The sequence below is a fragment of the Heptranchias perlo genome, chromosome 22 (assembly GCF_035084215.1).
Source record: "Heptranchias perlo isolate sHepPer1 chromosome 22, sHepPer1.hap1, whole genome shotgun sequence".
In the NCBI taxonomy this organism is placed as follows: domain Eukaryota; kingdom Metazoa; phylum Chordata; class Chondrichthyes; order Hexanchiformes; family Hexanchidae; genus Heptranchias; species Heptranchias perlo.
The window spans coordinates 3,457,916-3,481,425 of NC_090346.1; the positions used below are offsets into that span (position 1 = coordinate 3,457,916).

The 23,510-nt window shown below is 43.1% G+C and overlaps 1 protein-coding gene across 2 annotated transcripts in view; it reads right to left on the reverse strand.

The window, feature by feature from the left end:
* The window catches only part of si:dkey-26i13.8 (kinesin-like protein KIF19), a 117,518-nt gene that overhangs the window by 34,132 nt on the left and 59,876 nt on the right, over positions 1-23,510 (reverse strand). For both annotated transcript variants that reach the window (XM_068002823.1, XM_068002824.1), the window contains exons 7-12: positions 15,776-15,970; positions 14,367-14,519; positions 13,289-13,411; positions 11,991-12,147; positions 8,568-8,742; positions 1,881-2,073 (exon numbers count right to left, since the gene is read on the reverse strand). In XM_068002823.1, coding sequence (XP_067858924.1) covers positions 1,881-2,073; positions 8,568-8,742; positions 11,991-12,147; positions 13,289-13,411; positions 14,367-14,519; positions 15,776-15,970 — 996 coding nt within the window. The remainder of the gene's footprint in view (positions 1-1,880; positions 2,074-8,567; positions 8,743-11,990; positions 12,148-13,288; positions 13,412-14,366; positions 14,520-15,775; positions 15,971-23,510) is intronic.

The following is a 23,510-nucleotide window of genomic DNA, read 5'->3' on the forward strand; positions in this document are numbered from 1 at the left end:
TGGCTGTAAAGCTCTTTGGGATGTCCTGAGGTCATGAAAAGCATTATATAAATGCAAGTCTTTCTTTCTTTTTACTTCACACAAAGAATGATTAATACCTGGAGGGGTCGAGGAGACAAAACTCGGGAGTCATTCAAAAGGCCCATATTCAAAAAGGGTGACAAAACAGACAGAGACAAACTACAAACACATTAGTCATCCATCAATACCATGTAGAATAATAGAATTGATAATCAGGCATAAACTTGTACAACAACCTAGTAAACAACAATCAGCACAGCTTTGGAAGGGAAGATCCTGTCTGACCAACCTCCTGATTTCTGTGGACTTTGGTAAACCCTACGACATACTTAGAATATATTTAGATTTGCAAAGGCAAGTGATAAAGTTCCACCCAAAAGGTTACTTGTTAAGCTCAAAGCTGGGGGTGGGGGTACCAGGTAAAACCTGGGAATGGATCAGAAATTGGTCAAGGGACAGAAAACAATGGGATCTTGTTACAGGAGTCATGTTGGGGTGGGAGGAATACTGAGTGAACTGCTCCATGGATCAATGTTGGGACCACTGCTGCTTCTAATTTACATTCCCAACTTTTGCTTCAGAAATTCAATGCAAATAGGTCAAATTTAGAGATGATACCAAACTAGGAGGGGCAGTGAAATTGGAGGAAGCAGCTCAGAAGCGACAGAATGAATTAAACAAAATATGTGATTGAGCAGCTGAATGGCAGATGAAATTTAATGCAGACAAATGCACATTGCACATTGGAAAGAAAAACGCAGGAGGGCAAATGTCTGCCCTCTGCTCAGCACTAACTCACAGTGGCATGGCTGGTATTGGGGACACAGGGGTAAACTAATTTCTATTAACACAAGTTAACAAGGCCATAAACAAAACACTGGGGTTCATTCCTGGAGGAGTAGAATTGAAAAGCAGGGAAGTTATGTTAAACTTGTATAGAACCTTGGTTAGATCACACTGTGTACTGTGTACGGTTCTGACCATATTACAAAAAGGATATAGAGGCACTGGAGAAGGTGCAAAAAAGATTTATAAGGATGATACCAGAATTGAGAGGTTGTAACTATCAGGAAAAACTGAATAGGCTGGGGCTCTTTTCTCTAGGTGACCTAATAGAAGTCTTTAAAATTATGAAAGGGGTTTGATAGGGTAGATGTAGAGAAGATGTTTCCACTTGTGGGGCAGTGGACTAGGGGCCATAAATATAAACTAGTCATTAATAAATCCAATGAAGAATTCAGGAGAAACTTCTTTACCTAGGGAGCTGTTAGAATGTGGAACTTGCTACCACATGGAGTAGTTGAGGTGAATAGCATAGGTGCATTTAAGGGGAAGCTAGATAATTACTTGAGGGAGAAAGGAAAAGAGAGATATGCAGATAGGGTTAGATGAAGTAGGGAGGGAGGAGGCACATCTGGAGCATAAACACCAGCAAAGACCAGTTGGGCCGAATGGCCTGTTACTGTGCTGTAAATTCTATGTAATTCTATATAATTCATTCTGCAATGCCAGCATCCTTTTAAGATTTAAAATAAATGAATACTTTGTCATAACGGTGGGTGGTTTTTCAAGATAATCACAGTTCCATAAGCTTACGGACAACGGTAGTGTTTCAAACCCAAACTCCAAAATCATTCAAAATTTAATTTGTTGACTTAACTAAGACATAAACTGAGCCGTATGCTGTTTACATGCATCTTATTCTTTCATGACTTGAAATAATTAAAGATATAAATACAGGAGGAAAAAACCCCACAAAATATCTTTGATCACTCATAAGGTTAAAGGTCACTTTCCCCATTACCGCAACTTACTTAGCTACTATTACATGAGGATCCTCAGTACTTTTCCCTCATTACCTTGAGGGCCGCAGTTTTTCTTTGTTCAGTTAGGAGCATGCCGATTTCCTCCCGTGCCATAACAACCTCCAGTGGTTCATTCGTATCCAGTTCATCTGCTTCCTTCTCATTGCCCTTTTGCTCTTTATCAGCTTTCTCACTCCACTTCTCTTCCCACCACTTCTGAGCACGTTTTGCTTTCTCCCTTTCCCAACTGAAGAAAACACAGACTCAGCAAAATCGATTAGCTTCTACTGAAGACTTTGCAATAGAAATAAATTCCCTGAGATGCAGCTCACATTAAATAGACAATATACCATTCACTAATCAATGCGGCCTGGATGGAAAAACAAAACCAGCCGAGTACATTTTTTAAAAATATTCCCGCCCTCTCTGTACTCTCCATAAATTTGGTTAATTATACTACAAAATTCAGCTACCATCATCTAACTCAGATTATAGCACGTAATGAATATTCAATAGTATTTTAAATTGTATTAAGTCAATGTTTGTCAACACCTGCTGTATGGGTTCTGTGCCAACTGGCATAAGGATTGTGGATAATGGAATCATTTTTGCAGTGCCTTTGGTTACCTTATTATTATTGCTATTTTTGCTACAAAAATATTTAAAACAATATTTTGTGCAACTGAGTTAACAATAAGATGGGCAAATTACTCTCTTTCTGATCTAACAAAAGCCCATTGAATCAAGAGTCAAAGTTACAATTTATATGCTTGACCAACCTCATTGAATTCTTTGAAGAAGTAACAGAAAGAAAGACAAGGGTAATGCAGTAGATGTAATATGTTTGGATTTTCAAAAGGCTTTCGATAAGGTACCACATAGTAGACTCATGACTAAAGTCAGAGCATGTGGAGTCAGGGGACAAGTAGCAGAATGGATAGCAAGCTGGCTACAAAACAGAAAACAGAGAGTAGGGGTTAAAGGTAGTTACTCAGACTGGCAAAAGGTGGGAAGTGGTGTTCCACAAGGATCGGTGCTGAGACCACTGTTGTTCATTATTTACATAAACAATTTGGACTCAGGAATCGGAAGTATAATTTCAAAATTTGCAGACAACACCAAATTGCGGGGTTATAATTAATAATGAGGAGGACTGCGACAAAATACAGGAAGACATTAATAAACTTGCAGAATGGGCATGTAATTGGCAAATAAATTTCAATATAGATAAGTGTGAGGTGGTACATTTTGGTAGGAAGGATAAGGAGGCCACATACTGCTTGGAAAATAAAAGTTTAAATGGGTTAAAGGAGCAGAGGGATCTGGGGGTACAGATGCCAATCACTAAAAGTAGCGACGCAGGTTAATAAGGCCATAAAAAAGCAAACCAAGCACTGGGGTTCATTTCTGGAGGTGTAGAATTGAAAAGCAGAGAAATTATGTTAAACTTGTAATGAACCTTGGTTAGACCACACTGTGAATACTGTGAACAGTTCTGGTCTCCATATTATAAAAAGGCTAAAGAGGCACTGGAGAGGGTGCAAAAAAGATTTACTAGGATGGTACCAGAACTGAAAGGAATAGAAGGATATGTTGATGGGGTTAGATGAAGAAGGGTGGGAGGAGGCTTGTGTGGGGCATAAACAACGGCATGGATCTGTTGGGCTGAATGGCCTGTTTCTGTGCTGTACATTCTATATAATTCTATGTAATATTTACAATAAAACAGAAATCAATGGGAAGCAGAAGAATTTATCAGGAATGATTGAGCAGGCTGGAGCTCTTTTCTCTAGAAATTAGAAGACTGAGGGGTGACCTGATAGAGGTCTTTAAGATTATGAAAGGGTTTGATAGGGTAGACGTAGAGAAGATGTTTCCACTTGCAGGGGAGACCAGATCTAGGGGCCATAAATATAAAATAGTCACTAGCAAATCCAATAGGGAATTCAGGAGAAACTTCTTTACCCAGAGAGTGGTTAGAATGTGGAACTCGCTCCCACAAGTAGTAGTTGAGGCGACGAGCATAGATACATTTAAGGGGAAGCTAGCATGAGGGAGAAAGGAATAGAAGGATATGTTGATGGGGTTAGACGAAGAAGGGTGGGAGGAGGCTTGTGTGGGGCATAAACAATGGCATGGACCTGTTGGGCTGAATGGCCTGTTTCTGTGCTGTACATTCTATATAATTCTAAGAAATATTTGCAATAAAAAAATCAATGGGAAGCAGAAGAATTTATCAAGAAATACAATTATGTCAATGCCATACGGAATGACTATAATGTATCTGTGCTTTCCTGCTATTACCTCCCCTGTAGGACACTGATTTCATGTTCTGGAGGACCCAAAAGATTACAGTGAGGAATATATTTCACAGGTGGCAATTCTGATGACAATTCAGGCAGCAGTAGTAATTAATAAAGCTATAATGGGCCTTAGGGTCAGATTCAGCTTTTATGCACCAGGTAAGACCTGGGTGACTTGTCAGCCTGTGGCAATACTCTAAATATCCATCTTACCACTGAAAAATGTTTATATAATAATCATGAAGCAGTTCCACAATCTGTTAAGGCTGCTGTTGTTCTGAATTCACCTGCTTACAATGCAGGGCAGATTCTGAGCACCACTGAATAAACTGCTCACATGCAAGATCACATAGGAACAGGAATAGGCCATTCAGCCCCTCAAGCCTGTTCTACCATTCAATTAGACCATGGCTGATCTGTCTTAACTCCATTTACCTGCCTTGGTTCCATATCCCTTAATACTTTTAACCAACAAAATACTACCAATCTCAGTTTTGAAATCTTCAATTGGCCTGGCCTCAACAGCTCTTTGGGGACGAGAGTTTCAGATTTTCACCACCCTTTGTGTGAAAAAGTGCTTCCTGACTTCACCCCTGAACGACCTAGCTCTAATCACCTATCAGCATTGTTCAAAAGTCACAATTGTGCATTTGAAACAACTGTTGGAAAAGCACAACCTTCTCAAATGAAGGTCTGTCCATTGCCAACAATGTAAAGAACACTGGCCTGTACTGACAGTGGTTGTTGAGGTGGGTCTCCGTGCTCTAGAGGGATGTACGTTGCCTCATTTACAATATAGTGGCAGTACTACCTCTGTCAGCAAACATGAGACCGTTTAAAGTAAACCATTTAATGCCAAAAGCACCAAATACTCCTTCAGACAAGATTTCCAAGGGGTCTCAGATGTTTGAGATGATTGGCAGTTACAAAGTGAAGTGTAAGCACAAGATTTGTACGCAAGTGGATACTTCAAAATCACGTTGATGACTTCAGGACAACTAGACATATACAAATTGTGTACATGTGCAGTTGCCACAGTATCTACTCTATAGCATTAATTGCAGATTTGACTGAAAGGAACTGGATTATAGTAAGTTTTGATGAAAGGTCTTTGACCTGAAACGTTAACTCAGATTTCAGATTTCCAGCATTCGCAGTATTTTGCTTTTGTTTAGGGTTATATTAAGGAACTGCTTCTGATCGAAGTGCTTTGGTGATGTCACTGGGTTTGTTACGAAGTCAGAGAGGAGATGGCAGAGGTTCTGACTACAGTTTTTTTTAATCCTCCTTAGACATGCACGTTGTGCCAGGGGACTGAAGGGTAGCCAATGTAACACCCCCGTTCATGAAGGAAAAGAAGGTTAAACCGGATAACTATAAATCTGTTAGTCTAATGTCAGTTGTGGACAAACCCTTAAGATTAGTGAGTGTTTAGAAATGCACATATTAAGGATTAATCAAGGACAGCCAACATGGATTTCTTAAAGGAAAGCTATGTTTGACAAATTTAAGTTTTTTGGAAGTGATTGACTGGATAAAGAGAATGCAGTAGACATGGTGTACATGGATCTTCAGAAGATGGACAGTAAGGTGTCTCACGGACGGCTTGTTAGAAGAATTCAGGCGTAAGATGCCATGCAGCAGTGTGGATAGAAAGTTGATTGACAGTCAGGAAACAAAGGGTTAGAGTGACTGGGTGTTGCTCAGATTGGAGAAGGGTTGGAAGTGGTGTAATCCAGGGGCTAGTGATCAGTCCACTTTTGTTTTCAACATCCATGGTTATTTATTCATAAATATTGGGAGCACAATCTCAACATTTGCTAACAACACACGAGAAGAGGGTTTGGCAAATAGTAATGAGGTCTGTGAACGACCTCAGGAAAACAGAGACAGGTTAGTGGAATGGGAAGACCAGGTGACAGATGCAATTTAGTGTGAAGTAATTAATGGAAAGACGCTGAATGGTATGAATGAACAGGACCCCCAACGATTCAAATACAAGGGGCTAGTAATTGGGCCGCAACCATTTTTGGGCATGCTGGGGGGAGAGTTGGGGAGGCATAGATTGCGTGGGGATGAAGCCTGAGGCTCTCCAGATATTAAGGCTCAGACCTCAATTCAATGTTGCTGGCGAAGCATGAAGTGCCCTCTGGTGAAGAGGTGTCAAAGTTTGGACCACTGTTAGTGTTGCAGCAGCCCTCAGGTCAGTGTTGTCGGGGATTGGGATGGGGGTTGGGGCCTGGGTTGGGGTTGGGTTGGGGATCGGGGTCAGTGTCGGAGGTCGGTATCAGGGATCGCGGGGCATATGCAATGGGTCTAAAGGCCTGTATCAGGCATAGGTAAAGGACCCCTCTTGTTTTCCCTTACCCAATATGGCGGGTGGTACCACAGGGAGTGGTTGAGGCAGAGACCATTGGCTCATTTAAGGGAAAACTGGATAAATATTTGAAGCAGAGGAAGACACAGTGCTTATAGCAAGAGCAAAGCTATCAAAGAGCCAGCACAGCCATGATGAAACAAATAACCTCCTTCTATGCTATACTGATTCATTCTTCACCCCTCCCCCCATTCTCAAACTAAGCAAAGTTCTCCTGATACTACCCAGTCTCGGCTCTCCAACAATCTGCAACTCATTCCCACAGATACTTTGTGTAACAATCAGAACATTCCAGAACAAAAATCTATGGTTTGTTTCAATGTAACTGAATTTTCAAGGTCAATTTCAAAGAATGTATGGTATATTACACAGTTTGTTGTATAATACCACGATCTATCATGGAAATATGAAATTTACTTTTAACACAAATCCATATGAAATCAAAACATTACAATTTTTTAGATACCGTTGCTTGATTTGAATAGAATCATATACAACTTGCTGTACTTTATTTAATGTTTTGGAAAAAATAAAGTTTTCAACATGGGCGTCCATTACTCAACACCAACAACTTGCATTTAAACAGTGCCTTTAACAAAATGTATCAGGCATTTCACAGTTGTGGGTTGTGCCTGAGCAGGAGTCGGTGGTGGGGATGGGGGCGCGGTGGATGGAGAGGTTAGGACAGATGTGCAGAGATGGGTTTTAAGGAGACTTCTAAAGGAAGGGGGAGGTGTAGCAAGACAAAGGGTTTTAGGGAGGAAGTTTCAGAGTGTGGGAGCACGATGGCTGAAGGTTCTGCCATTGATGGTAGACAGGAAGAGGGCAGGAACACAGGGTGCGGACTGGGAAATAGGGCAAAGGTAAAGAGGTGCAAGGTTGTGGCTCCGCACACAAATGGCAAGATTGAAATTTAAAATACAAAGATGATTTGGATGGCAGACACCATTCAATGCCTCATTAAGATGTTCATTCCCAGTGATTATAGATAAAAAGATTTGTTTTCAGTTCATCATAGAGACTTTGAATAAAAGAATTCCATAGAATATTTGGCTCTTATTAACTTTAAAGAAGACACGTTGAAGGTAGTCGATGTATTGGAGCTGATGCTCCTGCTGATTTGCAGGTAAAACTCAGGTGAATGATAATTCCAGTAAAACATAGATTCAGTGTTGGAACTGAAATAATCAGGCAAGCAACAGCAACAATAGTTGAAGAGAGGCGGCAGCAGCAGCACTCTTGAAAAAGTCATAATCATATATTGTAGGATGAGTATTCTGCTGCTATGACCTTCAACTACCTTCCTGCCAAAAAGCCTTCCCACGCAGCTCAACGAATGCCTCCACTGCAGTGGGAATAATATACTTTTAATTCACCTTCAACGTGGACAGCAAAATTATCCCAAACAACAGACGGAGCTTTCTGTGGGTTTGAAACACAGCTGAGCTTTTGGCTGAAACTTAGTCATAGTCACAAATTATTCACTCAGCTTAATGTCACTCAGCTACAAAAATAAAAGAAAACATTAAAAGAAGCTGCATCATAGATCTTGATCCATCTTTTAGGGACAATACTGCCTCCTCCTTGTGTGAAGCTGGATGATTCAGATGGTGCAATAAAGCTACTTTAACAGTAATAAGCGGGAGTGCAGGACTCCAAGCTGCAACAGCAGTGGACAATTTAAAGGATGCTAATTCTGCACCTCTGATTTCATCCAGCACCTGATGTTTTGTTTATCTCAAAAAGTATTGGAGGCAGGGGAATACAAGTCTCTTTTTGCCACTGGCCCTCCCACAGGTCCCACCGTTAGTGGCAACATGTTACCGAAGTAAAAGGAGGAGAATGTGCGTCTCCCAGGTGGTGGGACAGCCAGATTTGGTACTACAGCATGACATAAGGTGATTGTTTTGTGGTGTCGCATGCACATATACGATCATTGAATCATACTAAACAAACGAACACTTTATTTGTTAATGTCCCACAAAGTTCAGTGCATTTGCATTCAATCCACCAGTAAAGTTCTAGTCCTTGTGCTATTATTAAGGTGTCTGTGGAACTCACTCAGATATGGTCAGTAAATGTCTGGAGGTGTCAATGTGAAGCTCCATGTTGGTATTTTCAAGCTCCATGAGGCTGTGACGGATCTCCATTTGTTGCCTGAAAGCAATCATCAATCGATCCCTCAGTCTGCACATTTCCCCTCGGTTGTATTGCACTGAATGCTGCTGGACTTCAGCTGAAAGCACATTGCAAAATTATCGTTGTGAATGAGTTTACAGACAAGGCTATTTCTCCCTTTGGCGTTTTCCCAGTTTATTTATTTTGCAATTAGACTCTTTCACTGGTTATTATCCATTTTATTGTTTCTCGTCATGAAGACTGGCAAATGTGGTAGAAGCTTCCCCACACTTGGTTATTGGCACTGCCAGTTTATTCTCTGCCAACAAGCAACAGGATTGCTGAGAATGATGATCAGTCTCACTCAGATGAATTCTTCACCTTCGATAAATTGTCAGGTTAGCCAGCTTGAATCTCGAATCACACTGACAGAAGGACCCCAGCTGACATTTTTAACATTTATGGAAATTTTTAAATTGCTAATTGTTTTCCTTGTTCGTTGTACATTTTCTTTTCTTTGCAGTGAATTACAAGTAATTAGAAATTAGGGGATGGAGAATGAAGACATTTCCTGACTGCCTATAGTAATGTTCTAGTCACTGTCCCATGGGAGATCTTTTTAGAGGTCAGGCCGCAAACCATTGAACCCCAGCCATCTAGGATGATGCTGGAGTCGATCTATTCTGCTGTGATTCGTTATAAAAAATACCTACCTTATACAACTTCAATAGTGCAACATGCATACAAGCATTTTTTTTAGCAATGTGTTGCCACTGAGCCTCCCCAAACAATTTAGATTGGAAAATTATTGCAGCCTTAATCTGCCAGAACTAAATTTAATTTTAGTACAATACATCTCTTACAGCAGCCAAGACCCAGCATCCTTAATGTTCATATTAGAAATTTCTAGCTTGGAAGCAATATATCCCTGACATAATATGGACATTCACTGATTCTTTCTGTAAGTACTGCAAGTGACTGAAATGCTGTCACGTGACGTTACTATTATTCACCTGTAGTGGGCAATGTCACTGGGATTGGGTCGATTCTCTGTGGCTGATCCAGTAATCTGATATCTGAGCCAAGCAAGCCCGCACAATTCTAGGGCGCTGCTGATAACTGATCAACCAGTCTGACTTACTGATAGGACCTGCAAGTAGGCCTGTCACTGGATGCTGACATTTATCCCTCTTAGATCCAGATAACCCTACAAGCCATTGCTACAGCTATACAAAGCCCTGGTTAGACCACATTTGGAGTACTGTGTACAGTTCTGGACACCACACCTTAGAAAGGATATATTGGCCTTGGAAGGAATGAGTGCTCATTCACCAGAATGTTACCCTGGAATATAAAAGGTTAAGGAGTGATTTATTGAGGTCTTTTTAGGATTTTGAAAGGAATTGATAGGGTAGATAGAGAGGAACTTTTTCTGGTGGTGGGGGAGTCTAGGACAAGGGGAGATGTCAGGAAACACTTCTTCACGCAAAGGGTGAAAGAAGTGTGGAATTCTCTCCCACAAAAAGCAGCTGATGCTAGCTCAATTAAGAATTTTAAATCTGACAGCCATAGATTTTTGCAAGGGATATGGAGCCATGGCAGGAAAATGGAGTTAGGATACAGATCAGCCATGATCTCATTGAATGGCGGAACAGGTACGACAGGCTGAATGACGTACCCCTGTTCCTATGCTCCTATGGTGTGGTGGTCCTACCTGGACAAGCAGCAGAAGCTTAGCAACGGTCTGTGCTGGTAAGTTGCACAGTTTTAGCCAGTTAAGCTCCAGTAGTACCCCTGTGCATTTGGGGGTTCCTATGCCTTGACACTTAAGATTAGGTAAATGGAGTGTGTTCCTGAGGGAATAGGCAAACAGAAACTCTACCTGCATGGATTTCTCAGTATTTGGTTCGGAGACACTTAAGCCTGGTGATGGGTTTTTGCACTTATCAGACAATCAGCCAACCAGAAAAAATTCTGCACAGCGATATAGGTTTCCAAATAAATTGGCAACAAAACATGAGAAACCTTTTAATGTTGCAGATGCTGGGAAGTTCTTGAAGTGTGTATAATACAATCACAGCAGTAACCCAAAATGTTTCATTAATAAACAATAAAATCCTTTTTTATACTAGCAGATCACCTGTGACATTGCAGGATACAGTGTAAGTTCAGTATGTGTTATACACAGAGTGGTCACACACGGAAACAGCAAGACATGCTCACAAGTCAGTGAAGTGTTTCTGGATCAGGAAATGTAAGCCAATCAAAAAAATGTGGTAGACATTTTGTGCTATTAAATTTTGAACAAATAAAGTATGACATGCACTACACGGAAAACTTACAATATATCACTAGCAGATCTTCTGTGGTGTTGATCATAATAAGTTAGAGGATGCGCTGTTTTATAAGGACAGGAGCATAATACTATGTAATGGACAATTATTCTGCTGCTCAGGTGGATCTGTGTTCCTTTAAGGCTAGAATGGGGACATCCTGAGGTCAATTAGAGGGTATTGTTTGTCTGCAGATTGGCAAATGATTGTAAATCCCTGGCTCCTCCCCAAGGCTATAAAAACCAACAGGAAGTGACTGGCTTTCTTTCTCTTTTTTAAAGATTGTTTTTTATCTGTAATAAAGTGTGACACCTAAACTGCAACAGATTTTTATGCATATATCAATAGATAGCACTGTATTTTCAGGGGTTCTTTCAATCTCCCACTGTTACTTTGGCAGAAGATTGGTGGAACCGCTGGAGAAAGGGTGTAAATGGCCACTTTTAGCCGTTTCTCCACTGCTCTCCCGCCAGAAACCCCCGCGGAGATTGCAAGTGGAGATGGTTTTTAAATAAGTTTATTTTTTTTGTTAAACTCATCTCATTGGTCCCAATTATAAATAAAGTGCAGTGCAAAACCCTGCTTCTAACACAGAAGTGTTCAAGCTTTTAGTCTTCAGAGGCGTTTAGCCCCATGGAGCGTCACAGGGCAAATATAATGTTTACATTCATATTCCCATGAATTTGCTTTGTCTGATTTTGCTGATATTAACAAATATTGTTGTTCTGATTTTGGATTATCCACATGAAGTAACAGCCTAAAAACAGCCCTTTCCAAATCTCCAAGCCCACAAAATTCAAACAAGCCAACAGTTAAGAAATATTAGCGTAGTTGCCTAGTCTTCATGGGCTGCCTTACTAAGATTTGGAGCCATCAGTGAAGCAAAGACTACATCTTGGGCACTCCTGCTCGAACAGAAACTCATTGCTTCTTATTCTTGGGCACTCCTGCTCGAACAGAAACTCATTACTTCTTATTCTTGGGCACTCCTGCTCGAACAGAAACTCATTACTTCTTATTCTTCCCAACCTACCTTGAATGTCCCTTATATTGGCCTTTTCAGATTTTCTCCGTTCTGGTCCCTGTTCACCGATCTTCAATTTAAGCCGCTCGATTTCTTTCCTGAGATCGGTTATGATGTTGGTGTACTGAGTAATGTGATATGAGATATTCAGCAGGTTTCGTTTTACCTGAAGTTTAAGAAATCCCGTGTTAGAAACTTGTGAAATGAAATATAGAGGAAACACAACCGGAAACAGACTGGAAATTTACAGCAGGTTGGTCGGCATTTGCAAGAGAAATTACATCACATTAGTTGGAACAGTGCAGAACAATGTGTACCAGCTAATGTGATGTAATTGGACAATAATGCCATTTGCTGAGATACACTGTCTACCAGTAGTGAACAATAGTGAACAATTGTTATGTCACCTGAACATCATCCAATCTTTCTCCTTCAGGTGCTTGGCTGTGTATTTCCAGCATTTTCCCCTTCAACATCAGATTTCTTTTGCCTCTGCTAAAATAGGAAAGAAGCCTCTCTCTGCATGGTCTGAGATAGACTGGATGATATTATGTGCATAAGTCCCACTCTAGAGATTTGAACACATAATCTGGGCTGACACTTTGCTGCAGTACTGAGGGAGTGCTGCACTGTGCGAGGTGCCTTGAAATGGCTACTTCAGTGATCTACCAGAGGCTGCAGGCATCAATGGAACATAATGCCAGGAAACAGACAAAGACCTTCAGCAGAGGAGGGAAGAAAACTGGGGGGAAAATGCGCTCTCTGCAGCCCCACTTGGTACTTGAACTCTCTTCCCAAACAACCTCTGATCACAAGAACAAAGTAAATGTATAAATATCTTCCTTCATAACAATTGAGAATTTTGTACAGTTCGGTCCTGTTAAAGCTTGGACTCCCATCTATGCATCTTCTACTTCTTGCTCTGTTCTCCCCCATTATGTAAGGTATAACACTGTTTAAATCCCAATGTTGTTTGTAGGACCTTGCTGTGTGCAAATTGGCCCCCACATTTCCTACATTACAACAGTGATCACTTCAAAGATACTTCATTGGTGTAAAGTACTTTGGGACATCCTAAGGTCGTGAAAGGCCCTATATAAATGCATCTTTCTTTCTTGCTAGGTCTGTATGGCTATACACACAGTGTATTCACACAGCCATCATTGTACTATCATCTAAAGACTGCTTAGTACAGTAGCTATGAGAACATTTTCTTGCATATTTTATCACCTCTACTACCTTTCAGTATCACAACTGAAAGCATAGGAATATTTGAATGGATTTAGTTTATATTTCTTCTCTCGTACCCTAGTTTTAATGTTCTTAGCACGGTCAGCATACATCAGGGTATTCCTGGACTCCTCAAACGAGGCACTGGCAGGGCTGATGTGAGCAATCATAACTGTCCTGCTGTTTCCACCCAATGAGTCCTGTAACGAAACAAAGGAAATTATTATTTTCTTAAACTTAATCCATAATCCATAAAGTTGCTCATTAGTAGTAAGCAGAAAGATTACTTCAAAATCCAGAGTTTATATCTGAGACTTGCTAAGTTATGGGAGATAGATCTTATGAATTGGAATTCCCAGCCTGCAGCCTTGATTTTCCAATCATTCAAAATGAACAATCATAGTTTGAAGGATTACACTTATTTTCATATTTGACTCTATTTCTTTACTGGTAGATCCATTTTGTTCAGATGATACAGAATTAGAGAGGGGTTCCCCTGTCACCAGATGGAGTGAGAGGCACCATCATACTGCAGAAGAGTGGGAGGCACCATCATACTGCAGATGGAGTGAGAGGCACCATCATACTGCAGATGGAGTGAGAGGCACCATCATACTGCAGATGGAGTGAGAGGCACCATCATATACAGATGGAGTGGGAGGCACAATCATACTGCAGATGGAGTGAGAGGCACCATCATACTGCAGATGGAGTGAGAGGCACCATCATACTGCAGATGGAGTGAGAGGCACCATCATACTGCAGATGGAGTGAGAGGCACCATCATACTGCAGATGGAGTGAGAGGCACCATCATACTGCAGATGGAGTGAGAGGCACCATCATACTGCAGAAGAGTGGGAGGCACCATCATACTGCAGATGGAGTGAGAGGCACCATCATACTGCAGATGGAGTGAGAGGCACCATCATACTGCAGATGGAGTGAGAGGCACCATCATACTGCAGATGGAGTGAGAGGCACCATCATACTGCAGATGGAGTGACCCTAGAAGCTTTCCCGGGCATGAATCTGGGTGAATTCTTATGGAAATTCCTGGGATCGGGTTTAACAGGGGCACAAGTTATCCAGAGCGACGTCAGTTTGAAATATTGAAATGCAGTTTGTAGTGCTCGGGATGGAAGCAGGAGGCTACCTTTAGCAGACGAGTCAGTTTGCTGTCTCTGTAGTTGACGTACTGCGATCGATTTGCTCCTTTCTCACTCAGCGCATTGATACAGTTCCCCAGAGCCAGCAGTGACCGGTTAATGTGTGCTCCTTCCTTCATTCGTTTGCCTGTGTTCTGAGTCTGTTGGTAGAAAAAGTAATGAGCTATCTCTGTGTCTCTGCCCTTTCCATCTCATCGTTGGGTGGGAGGGTACTCCACATGGCTCCCTGCCTGCGCCTGTCCTTTCCCCACCCTTTATTATAACGCACCCATCTCCCTCTGATTTTTATTCTCTCGTAAACATTATGTCCACTTGCTCTCTCATATTGGACTCATAGTTAAGATCTCTCCTGGTGTTAATTCCATGACATGCTGTTCTCAACTAGTTTTGCCAACATTGAACCCGATTAGATCTCTTATGATTCTTTCCAGCTTAATCCTCGTCAGGGCTCTCATCATAATACCTCTTGCCTTACTTTACATGATCTTTAAACATTACTGTTGATTGGCTTGATCTTGCCTCATGTTGTGCCTGTTCCGAAGCTGTACTTAAGATTAAGCTTGCTGTTATGATGAAATTTCGATTCTGCTGTACATACTGTGATTTTTGTCTTTTTCTCTCACTATTTATATTTTTTCTTCGTTTATTTCCCCTCAAAATTTGTAGCTGTTTCTTTGCAATCCAAGAATTCCATAAATAAAAAGAAAGGAAAAAAATGCCACAAGGGCATTAAATCAAGAGGAATAAGTGAACAGGGAAGGAGAGAGGCCCTCTGAGTAATATAGCTAGGGTCCTCAGTATTAGGCAGTCGGCTTATTAATCCACCAGTGGCTTGCTATGTCTGATTAATGAATCCAAGGCAATCATTATTTACATAATAACTGCATCCATTTTATGTGTTGCTCAGCCCCCTCAACATCCTTGTTTCCCTGGAGCCATTGATATCCTGGGGCTAAAAGTGTGGGTGGCTTTCCTGCTTCTCGGATTCTACCAATATCAAGTTGAGCCAGCCATGCAAAGCAGAGACTAACAGCCAGGGGACAATTTATCTTTCTCCCAAAAGTAGTCCAGCTGATATTGGAAACTTGGTCTAAGAGATCAAATCTCTCTCCTGCCCCCACTGCCCCCTGCCCCCATTGACCCCCACCCCCCTTTGCTGTTGAGTAAGAGAAGAAATAACTGAAATGCGGGAGAGGGAGTAAATAAACAATATGACAAACACAATAGAATTCATTGCTAAGGGGTTGAGAGTCTTGAAGTGAAATAATGAAACACTTTTCCAACTTATGGCTAATGTTTTTATACATTAGTGCTTCAACATTTAAATAATATGTTTACAAAAAGACAAACTGAGGTACCCAAGAAAGTTATAGACACTGATGTGACTTATGATTACCTGAGATGCTCTCTCAGATCCAGCAAGGTCAATCATAAAGAGACGGCCAACTCGTATCTCCTCTGTAATGTTTTTTAGTCGACTCTTCTGTTTGACGGTAACCTGCAGCACTGCATGAGAGCGGGATGAGGTTTTGTTAGCAGCTGTTGGCTCCTGCGTCCGTTGTCTGTTTCCTTTTGTAAGCAACTGCACGATCTAAGGTTTACATAAATAAACGGTTAATCGTAATCGGGCCTAAACCTGCTGCATGTGCCTTGGGAGTAAATTTTTGCCTTCACCGCCTGGGCAGTAAATTGGTGGCGTGGGTCTCCCGCCAATTGCAGAACCCACCCACTTTGCATTTCAATGGGATGAAAACTGGAGGGTTCTACAATACATGGGGGGTGATGCACTTTGCCAGTTTACCACCCAGGCGGTGAAGGTGAAAATTACCCCCTTGTTGTTCAAAGTCAAAATATTTGACTTGCCAGGGTTCACGTCCTAGTATCTGACTGGGGTCATGGCTAGCAGAAAATGGACTTTAGACATCCAACAAACCAGCAGATTTGCATAGTGAGATTTGGACTCAGAGAAGTAATGAGAAACGAAGAAAAGCACACCACAAAAAACAGCCAGTTGATTAAACAACATCATCACTGTTGCATTTATATAGCACCTTTCACATAGAAAAATGACCCAAAATGCTTCACACAGGCAAAATCAAAAAAATGGATGAAATAATTAGTCATTAAATGACTTAAACTGGCTATTTTTAATTTGCTCTCTGGATGTGACTGACTTTGGCAAGGCTGCGTTTGTTGCCCATTCCCAAATGTCCGAAGATGGTGGTGGGCCTCCTTCTTGAAGCAATTGTACTACAACTGAATGGCTTGCCAGGTCATGACATAGTATGGGACTGGAGTCACAGGGTAGCAGGTTCCCTTCCCTGAAAGGCATTAGTGAACCAGTTTTTTTATGACAACCCAACAGTTTTCATGGTCATTTTTCTCTGGTGCCAACCCACAAATTACCAGATTTATTGAATTCAATTTCAAAATATACCAAGATGGCTTACAACATTATAGGTTGCTGGTCCTATAATCACTACACCACCATATCTGTGCTGTAGGAAAATCAGTAACTTTTTTGTAATTATTTGTAACAATTTTCCACATAGGAATCCAAAATGATTATTTTCATTTCAAATTTCACTCATCCTCTCCTGAAGTGTACGGTTATGGTATTGTACAATAACCCAGAGGGTATGAGCTCAAATTCGACCATAGCACGCCGTGAAACTGAATTCAATATATTTGGTCATTTGTGTCCTAGTGCCAGAAAAATAACCACAAAAGTTGCTGGATTCTTGTAGAAACCCAACTGTTTCTCTAATGTCCTTCAGGGAAGGGAACCTGGCACTCCTATCTGCTTTGGCCCACATGTGACTCCAGTCCCACTGTATGTGGTTGACTCTTAATGCCCTCAGGCAACTAAGATTGGGTAATAGATACTGCTTTGGTCGTGTTGCCCACATCCCAAGAACAAATAAGAAATAAAGCTGCTGTCACTTGTTGGGGTTCAATTCCATGGGAACCTGCTTCACCTAAGTGGTCATTCTTCACGTAAGCTGAGACGGTGAATATTACCGCACTAGTTGACCATGGATGGACGTCACAGCTGAGCCTAAACCTCATGAGTAAAGTACTTATGAAGTATCATCATTGTAATTTAGGGAAACATGGCGGCCAATTTGCACAAGGTCCCACGAACAGCAATTAGATACAGGACCAGATAATCTGTTTTAGTAACATTGGCCAGGACACCAGGAGAACTCTTGTACTCTTCTTCGAATAGTGCCATGAAATCTTTTATGTCCACCTGAGAGGGCAGATGGGGCCTTGCTTTAACGCCTCATCTGAAAGATTGAATTGACTCCTTTCTCTCCCCAATTCAGGGCACTGATTAGAGCATCCCCATTGGCACATGGGTAAGAATCAGCTAACTCACCATAGACTAGGAATCAGACGTTGATTTTCTGGTCTGTATTTGGCCTTGTTGTATGGTCACATTATGGTGGCAGGAAGTGCAGTGTTAGAGGGTAAGATGGCAGTTTCCCTTCCATATACTGAATGGTTCAACCAAGGACTATGATATTCAACTAATCTTGCGATCTCTGCAACTCTTTGGGGAGAGTTTTAACCCCCAAGGACAGGCAGTTGGAGGCAGGTGGGAAGGTTAAAATAGTAAAACTCTCAAACCTGACACCAACCCGCCTCCAACTTCCGTTTATAATGGAGGTGCGTTTGTGCTGCGTGTGAGTAACATTCTCGCTGGAGGCAGGCCGATCATTATCACATGCTAATGAGGCGCATTTGAAGAGATTGCAACAGGAATTTGAATTTGATACCCCAGCACTGATTTTCCGGAGGCGAGATTGAGCAACACTTCATGGGGGCATTTAAAGTTCTGATTGCCTGATGTGAATAGAAGCTCAGTGCTTCCAGCTGTTTTCTCAATTCCCTCTGGCAGACGTTTTGCAGAGAGTTCTTGTAATCATAGACGTGATTCAGACATTTGGAGGCTTTCAAACGGACTACATCAGGATGGGGGGAGGGACTCCATGGATGTTTTTGATAGCACATCGGACAAGGAGGACAATCACCATCCGTGGCAGCAACATCGTGCTGTGGTGGGATCTGCAGATGCACAAGAGAACGGTGCACATCAGAGATCTGGACAACAAAGATCTAGAGAACAGAGTGGAGACCAGCAGAGAGGAGAACAAGAGAGGGGCCAAGGTCGCAGGAGGCGCTACCCATGTGAGAGGGTCTACAGACAGAGGCTCAGCTCTCTAGACCTATCTGAAGAGTAGTGCTTCCGCAGGCTCAGATTGACCCGACAGGTGGTCGCAGACATCTGCAGCTTCCTTCAAGAAGAGCTGCTCCCTGCTGGACCTGGTGGTCACGCATTGCCCGTCGCTGTCAAAGTCACCACTGCCCTCAATTCCTTTGCCTCTGGCTCTTTCCAGTGCACCACTCATCTCAACGATCTCTCACTAGTCGGCTGCACATAAATGTATACGGCAGGTAACGGATGGGTTGTTTGCCAGGGCAACTTCCCCTCTGACGACAATAGCCAGAATGACAGGGCAGTCGGATCCGTGTCTCTGGCTGGCTTCCCACAGGTACAAGCTGCCAACATATATGGCAATCCGAGGACCATCACGTGAACCAGGAGTTTTTATCAGCTGCAAAGGATTTCACTTCATCAATGGACAGCTGGTGTGCAAACACAAGAGGAGGTTCATGCAGGGGTGTGCCAGATTCCCTGGGAGCTATCATGATTCTTTTATACTGTGGCGGTCCAACATTCCAGGAGACAGACTTAAGTTGAAGGCATGGGATACCTCCTTCAAACTTGGCTCATCACTCCTGTGAGGAACCCCACCAATGAGACGCAAGAAAGCTATAACGAGAGCCGGATGACCATCAGGTGTGTCATCGGCATGTTGAAGATGCACTTCGGGAGCCTGGACGGGTCTGGAGGTGTCCTTCAATACTCACCAGCGAGGGTGTCGAGAATCATAGTGGTGTGCTACGTCCTGCAAACATTGTGCAGCAGAGAGGATTAGAGGCAGAGGACGACCAAGGCGCTCATCACTCATCCTCTGATGACAAGATCATTGAAGAAGAGGAAGAGGAGGAGGAAGAGGAGGAGGACGACGACCACGAGGATGATGAGCAATATGAAGATGGGGCACCCATCGCCAGACCTGCTGCCTACACTGCTGCCCAGGATGCCAGGGATGCCCTCTTAGCTCAAAAGTTCAGCTAGTGATTGACACTGGAAAAAATTAAAAATGAAATCCTCCGGCCCGTTCCCACCACCCCCGTCCCCTTTGTATAAAATAGTCCTTCAATCAAGCACTCACCCATTTCACATCCCCCAATGGGTCCTGTTATTTATTGACATTCATCATGAACGAAATGAGAGGGTGAGTTGGCACTCGGTACACGATAATGGGCAAGACGGGGATGTGGTGCTAATCAATAAATTTTATGTGACGTTACAAAAACTGGAAACTTCACAACATAACACTTTGTCAAACATTGAACTGCTTTCTCTTACACTTCCTACTGCAGCTACATAGTGCATCCACTTCAGCAGAGGTAGAGGCCGGATGCTCAGTTTCCTGCTCTGACTGCTGAGGTGCTTTTAGCCTACGACCTCTGGGTTTTGGAGCCTGTGAGGGCCCCGCCAAAGACTGCTCCACCTGCACCTGTGCAGGGGCAGAGTCGGCCATCGGGAGATGAGGCAGCATGTCGGGTACTGGCTGAAGGGGGGGACAACGGGTGAGACATGGGAGCGCTTTGAGTGGAGTTTCCACTTCCATGTCCCCTTTCACCATCATCACTCTCCTGGGCCAGGCCCACATCACTCCCACCATTCTGCTGTGGAGTAGCTTGGTACAGATCAATAATGCGTTGTAAGGCCATGGATAAGGTATCTGTCATCCTCTTTAGAGAGCAGACATCTCCTGCACGGCCGTGGTCATGGCCTGCAAAGACTCATTTGAGAGCCGTGCTTGAAGTTCCACACAGGCGGCCACTCTCTCCAAGGCAGATATTCTCGCAATTATCTGGGACAACAATCCACTACTGTTGGAGTTGGATTCCTCCATCCTCTCTGCTATTGTGGAGAGTATGCGTGGCCAGTACCTCTGCCAATACCTCACAAAGTTGCTGCTGTACCTCTATCATTCCCCTTCTCAACGATGGCTCCTGGGGTTCAGCATCTGTGTCCAGCTGAGCAGAGCTTTGACAGCAGCATGCCTTCTGACATGGACTCTCCACAGATGTTCCTGCCACCAGTGTCTGCTCGTGCTCACTTGTGAATTGTGAATCACCTGGTGAAAATCCAACTAACTATCTAACTGTGAGTATTTGCGCTGGTGCGTGGCTGTATGTCTTGTGACGGTGGACCCTGACCCTCGGGAGGAATGAACTCCTCTGAGGAATCCTCAGGCATGTCCAAAGATTGTTGCTCTATGCACGACGGCCCTGGAAGACAAAGGAAACGGATATGAATTACTGGCAAAGTAACAATCTTGACAATCACCATATCCAGGCTTCTCATAGTTCAGTCATTGATGAAATAAAGTCAGCATGTGTGTCAGAGATATTTTTAATTCTGTCACCGGGCATCTGCGAGTTCCCAGTCTCTCCATCTCTGATTGACAGGAATGCAGATGTGCCACTTATCTCCATGGCGTCCTCCTCTGCATCTGTGAGCTGTGGCAGTCCACCTCCAGTCCTCACCCTCTCCCTTGCGTTTTGTGCTTTCTTCTCCTACAAGGGCTAAACAATAGACCTGTGAGCGACTGAAGATGTGACAGATGCATCACATTGCATAAGGACTGGGGGTGAATGGATAAATGGGGAGGTAGAAAGTGAAGGATGGATGCTGCTGAAACTTAAGTGGGTGTGAGGAGTGAAGTGATGGAGAATGCTTGACAAGACAGAGTGAGGGAGGTGAGGTAGTGTACACCACAGGATGTAGGTGAATCAGCAACTGTGCTCACTTTTCCTAACCTGCTTAGGTCATTAAACCGCTTCCTGCACTACACCCAACACTGGGGCAACAATGCTCCTGCTGCTCACCTCCTACCACACCTTCTTGGTGACAGCAGCAGGTTTCTTCCTCCCATTACTGGGGAAAATTATCTCTCTCCTGCTCCTGACTGCACCCAGCAGTAAGTCAAGGGAAGCATCATTAAGTGTGGGTGCTGGCCTTGATCAGCCTGAATCTATGTTCACTGGCTCGCACCGTCTCCTTCCCAAACCTCCTCGCTCCCCCAAATTCTATATTTGCATTGGTCCTTTAAATAATGATTTGAGATCGTGTGACATGGGTGCACGTCACGCCCGCTGTCACAGCTTGAAGACACGAATCCTGGAAGGAAAAATTTAATTAGACAATCAAGTTAAAATCAGACATTCCGACCCGCTAAATTTTCTTCCAGGTTTCGGGCACGCAATTCCCCCCAACCTCAACCCCGCACCTTCTCGGAACCTGCTTTTGTGTTAATATCGAGGCCTTTAGTTCAGAGCAGCTCTGTACTCACCAGACTAATGAGCCACTTGTTGATAAGAATTTGCAGCTGAACGTGGGTTAAATATTATTGTTTATTAGTGCATCGATAGGCACTCATACACTGACTTTCAGTGATTCAAGGAGCTTATTCAGCAGAAAATAATAATCACAAGGCCATTATTCTGAAGTGCTACAGTTACAGTGAATTCGAGGTGGAACTGGCCTCTTGTGCACAGAAGCATTTCCACTTTGAGAGGGAGCAGTAAATTAGAAAAAACAAATCTGTATCCCAACCTGTCAGGAACGTGTATTGATGGAGTTTTATATTTTTTTTACAAGTAGCCATGGCAAAATGTTGGTGCCACGAAACACACAGTCGATCAACTTTTGCTGAGATGGAATACAAACTAGCACAGCCCCACACATTCTTGTAATGAACAACAACTCTAAATCAGAATTTGACATTGTTTAAACATGCTATGATACCTGACAGTGCTTATCACAAGCAATGAAAGAATTAAAACCATGGCCTTGAAACTGCTCCGTGGGATACTGGAATGCCAACACTGAACACATTTGTCCGAAATTCCTCTAGGTGTTATTCTAACGGAGACGCTAAACTCTTTAACATAAATAGGTAAAATCTCCACTAAAATAGCAGACAGAGGAATATCAACATCAACAACTTGCATTTATATAGCACCTTTAATGTAATAAAATGTTCCGAGGTGCTTCACAGGAGTGATTATCAAACAAAATTTGACACTGAGCCACATAAGGAGATATTAGGACAGGTGACAAAAGAGGTAGGTTTTAAGGAGCATCTTAAAGGAGGAGAGGCGGAGAGGTTTAGACAGGGAATTCCATTGGTTAGGGCCAAACGCATAGGCCTCAATTTTTACTGGGGTGCGGGTGGGGACAGACCCCCACAGGTATTTCAGTATGAGGTCTAGGCCACTTTAACAGCCCGGTCTCATTTAATTCTTGCAGCACTGTCTTCTGCCTGAAACCATCAGGACTGATGTCAGGGCCAGCGGGCAGGAGTGGAAACCAGCGCGGGGGCCTTAGGACACCAGGGACTCAAAGGAACGGTCCTCGGCACAACCTGATTGCTGGGCGTGGGCTTCGTCAGCTGATACTAGCGCACAGAGGGAGAGGCAAGGCCAGGGCTGGGGAGGCCCAAGGACTCCTGGTGGGGCCTAGGGAGGGAGAGCACTCCTGCTCTTCCTGGCCCACAAGGAGTTCTCATAAATGACATTTTTAAAAACTTAACTTGGCCTCCTCTGGCCAGTCAGCGCCTCCCGCTTTGGGTCGGCTGTTGCGTTCCACACAGTGCGGGACTCCCCCCGACACAACCTGAAAATCAGATTGGGGCACCGATGATGTCATCGAGCCGCGACTTTTGAATTTAAAGTAGGCCCCTGCCTGCCCGTAGTGGCCAGCTTGAAAGTCAGCGAAGGTGAAATGCGCCAGGCAGGAACAGAGCCACCTCAGGCTGGTAAATCGAGTTGGCCTAATTTTAACCTCTCCCACTCACCATTCTCACTGGGTTAGGAGGATTAAAATCGAGGCTGTGGCGTTTATATAATACTATCCCATGGCTTAATTTCTGGGACCAAATCATATTACTTTCCAGAACTCTACTCTGTAGCCAAGTTCCAGC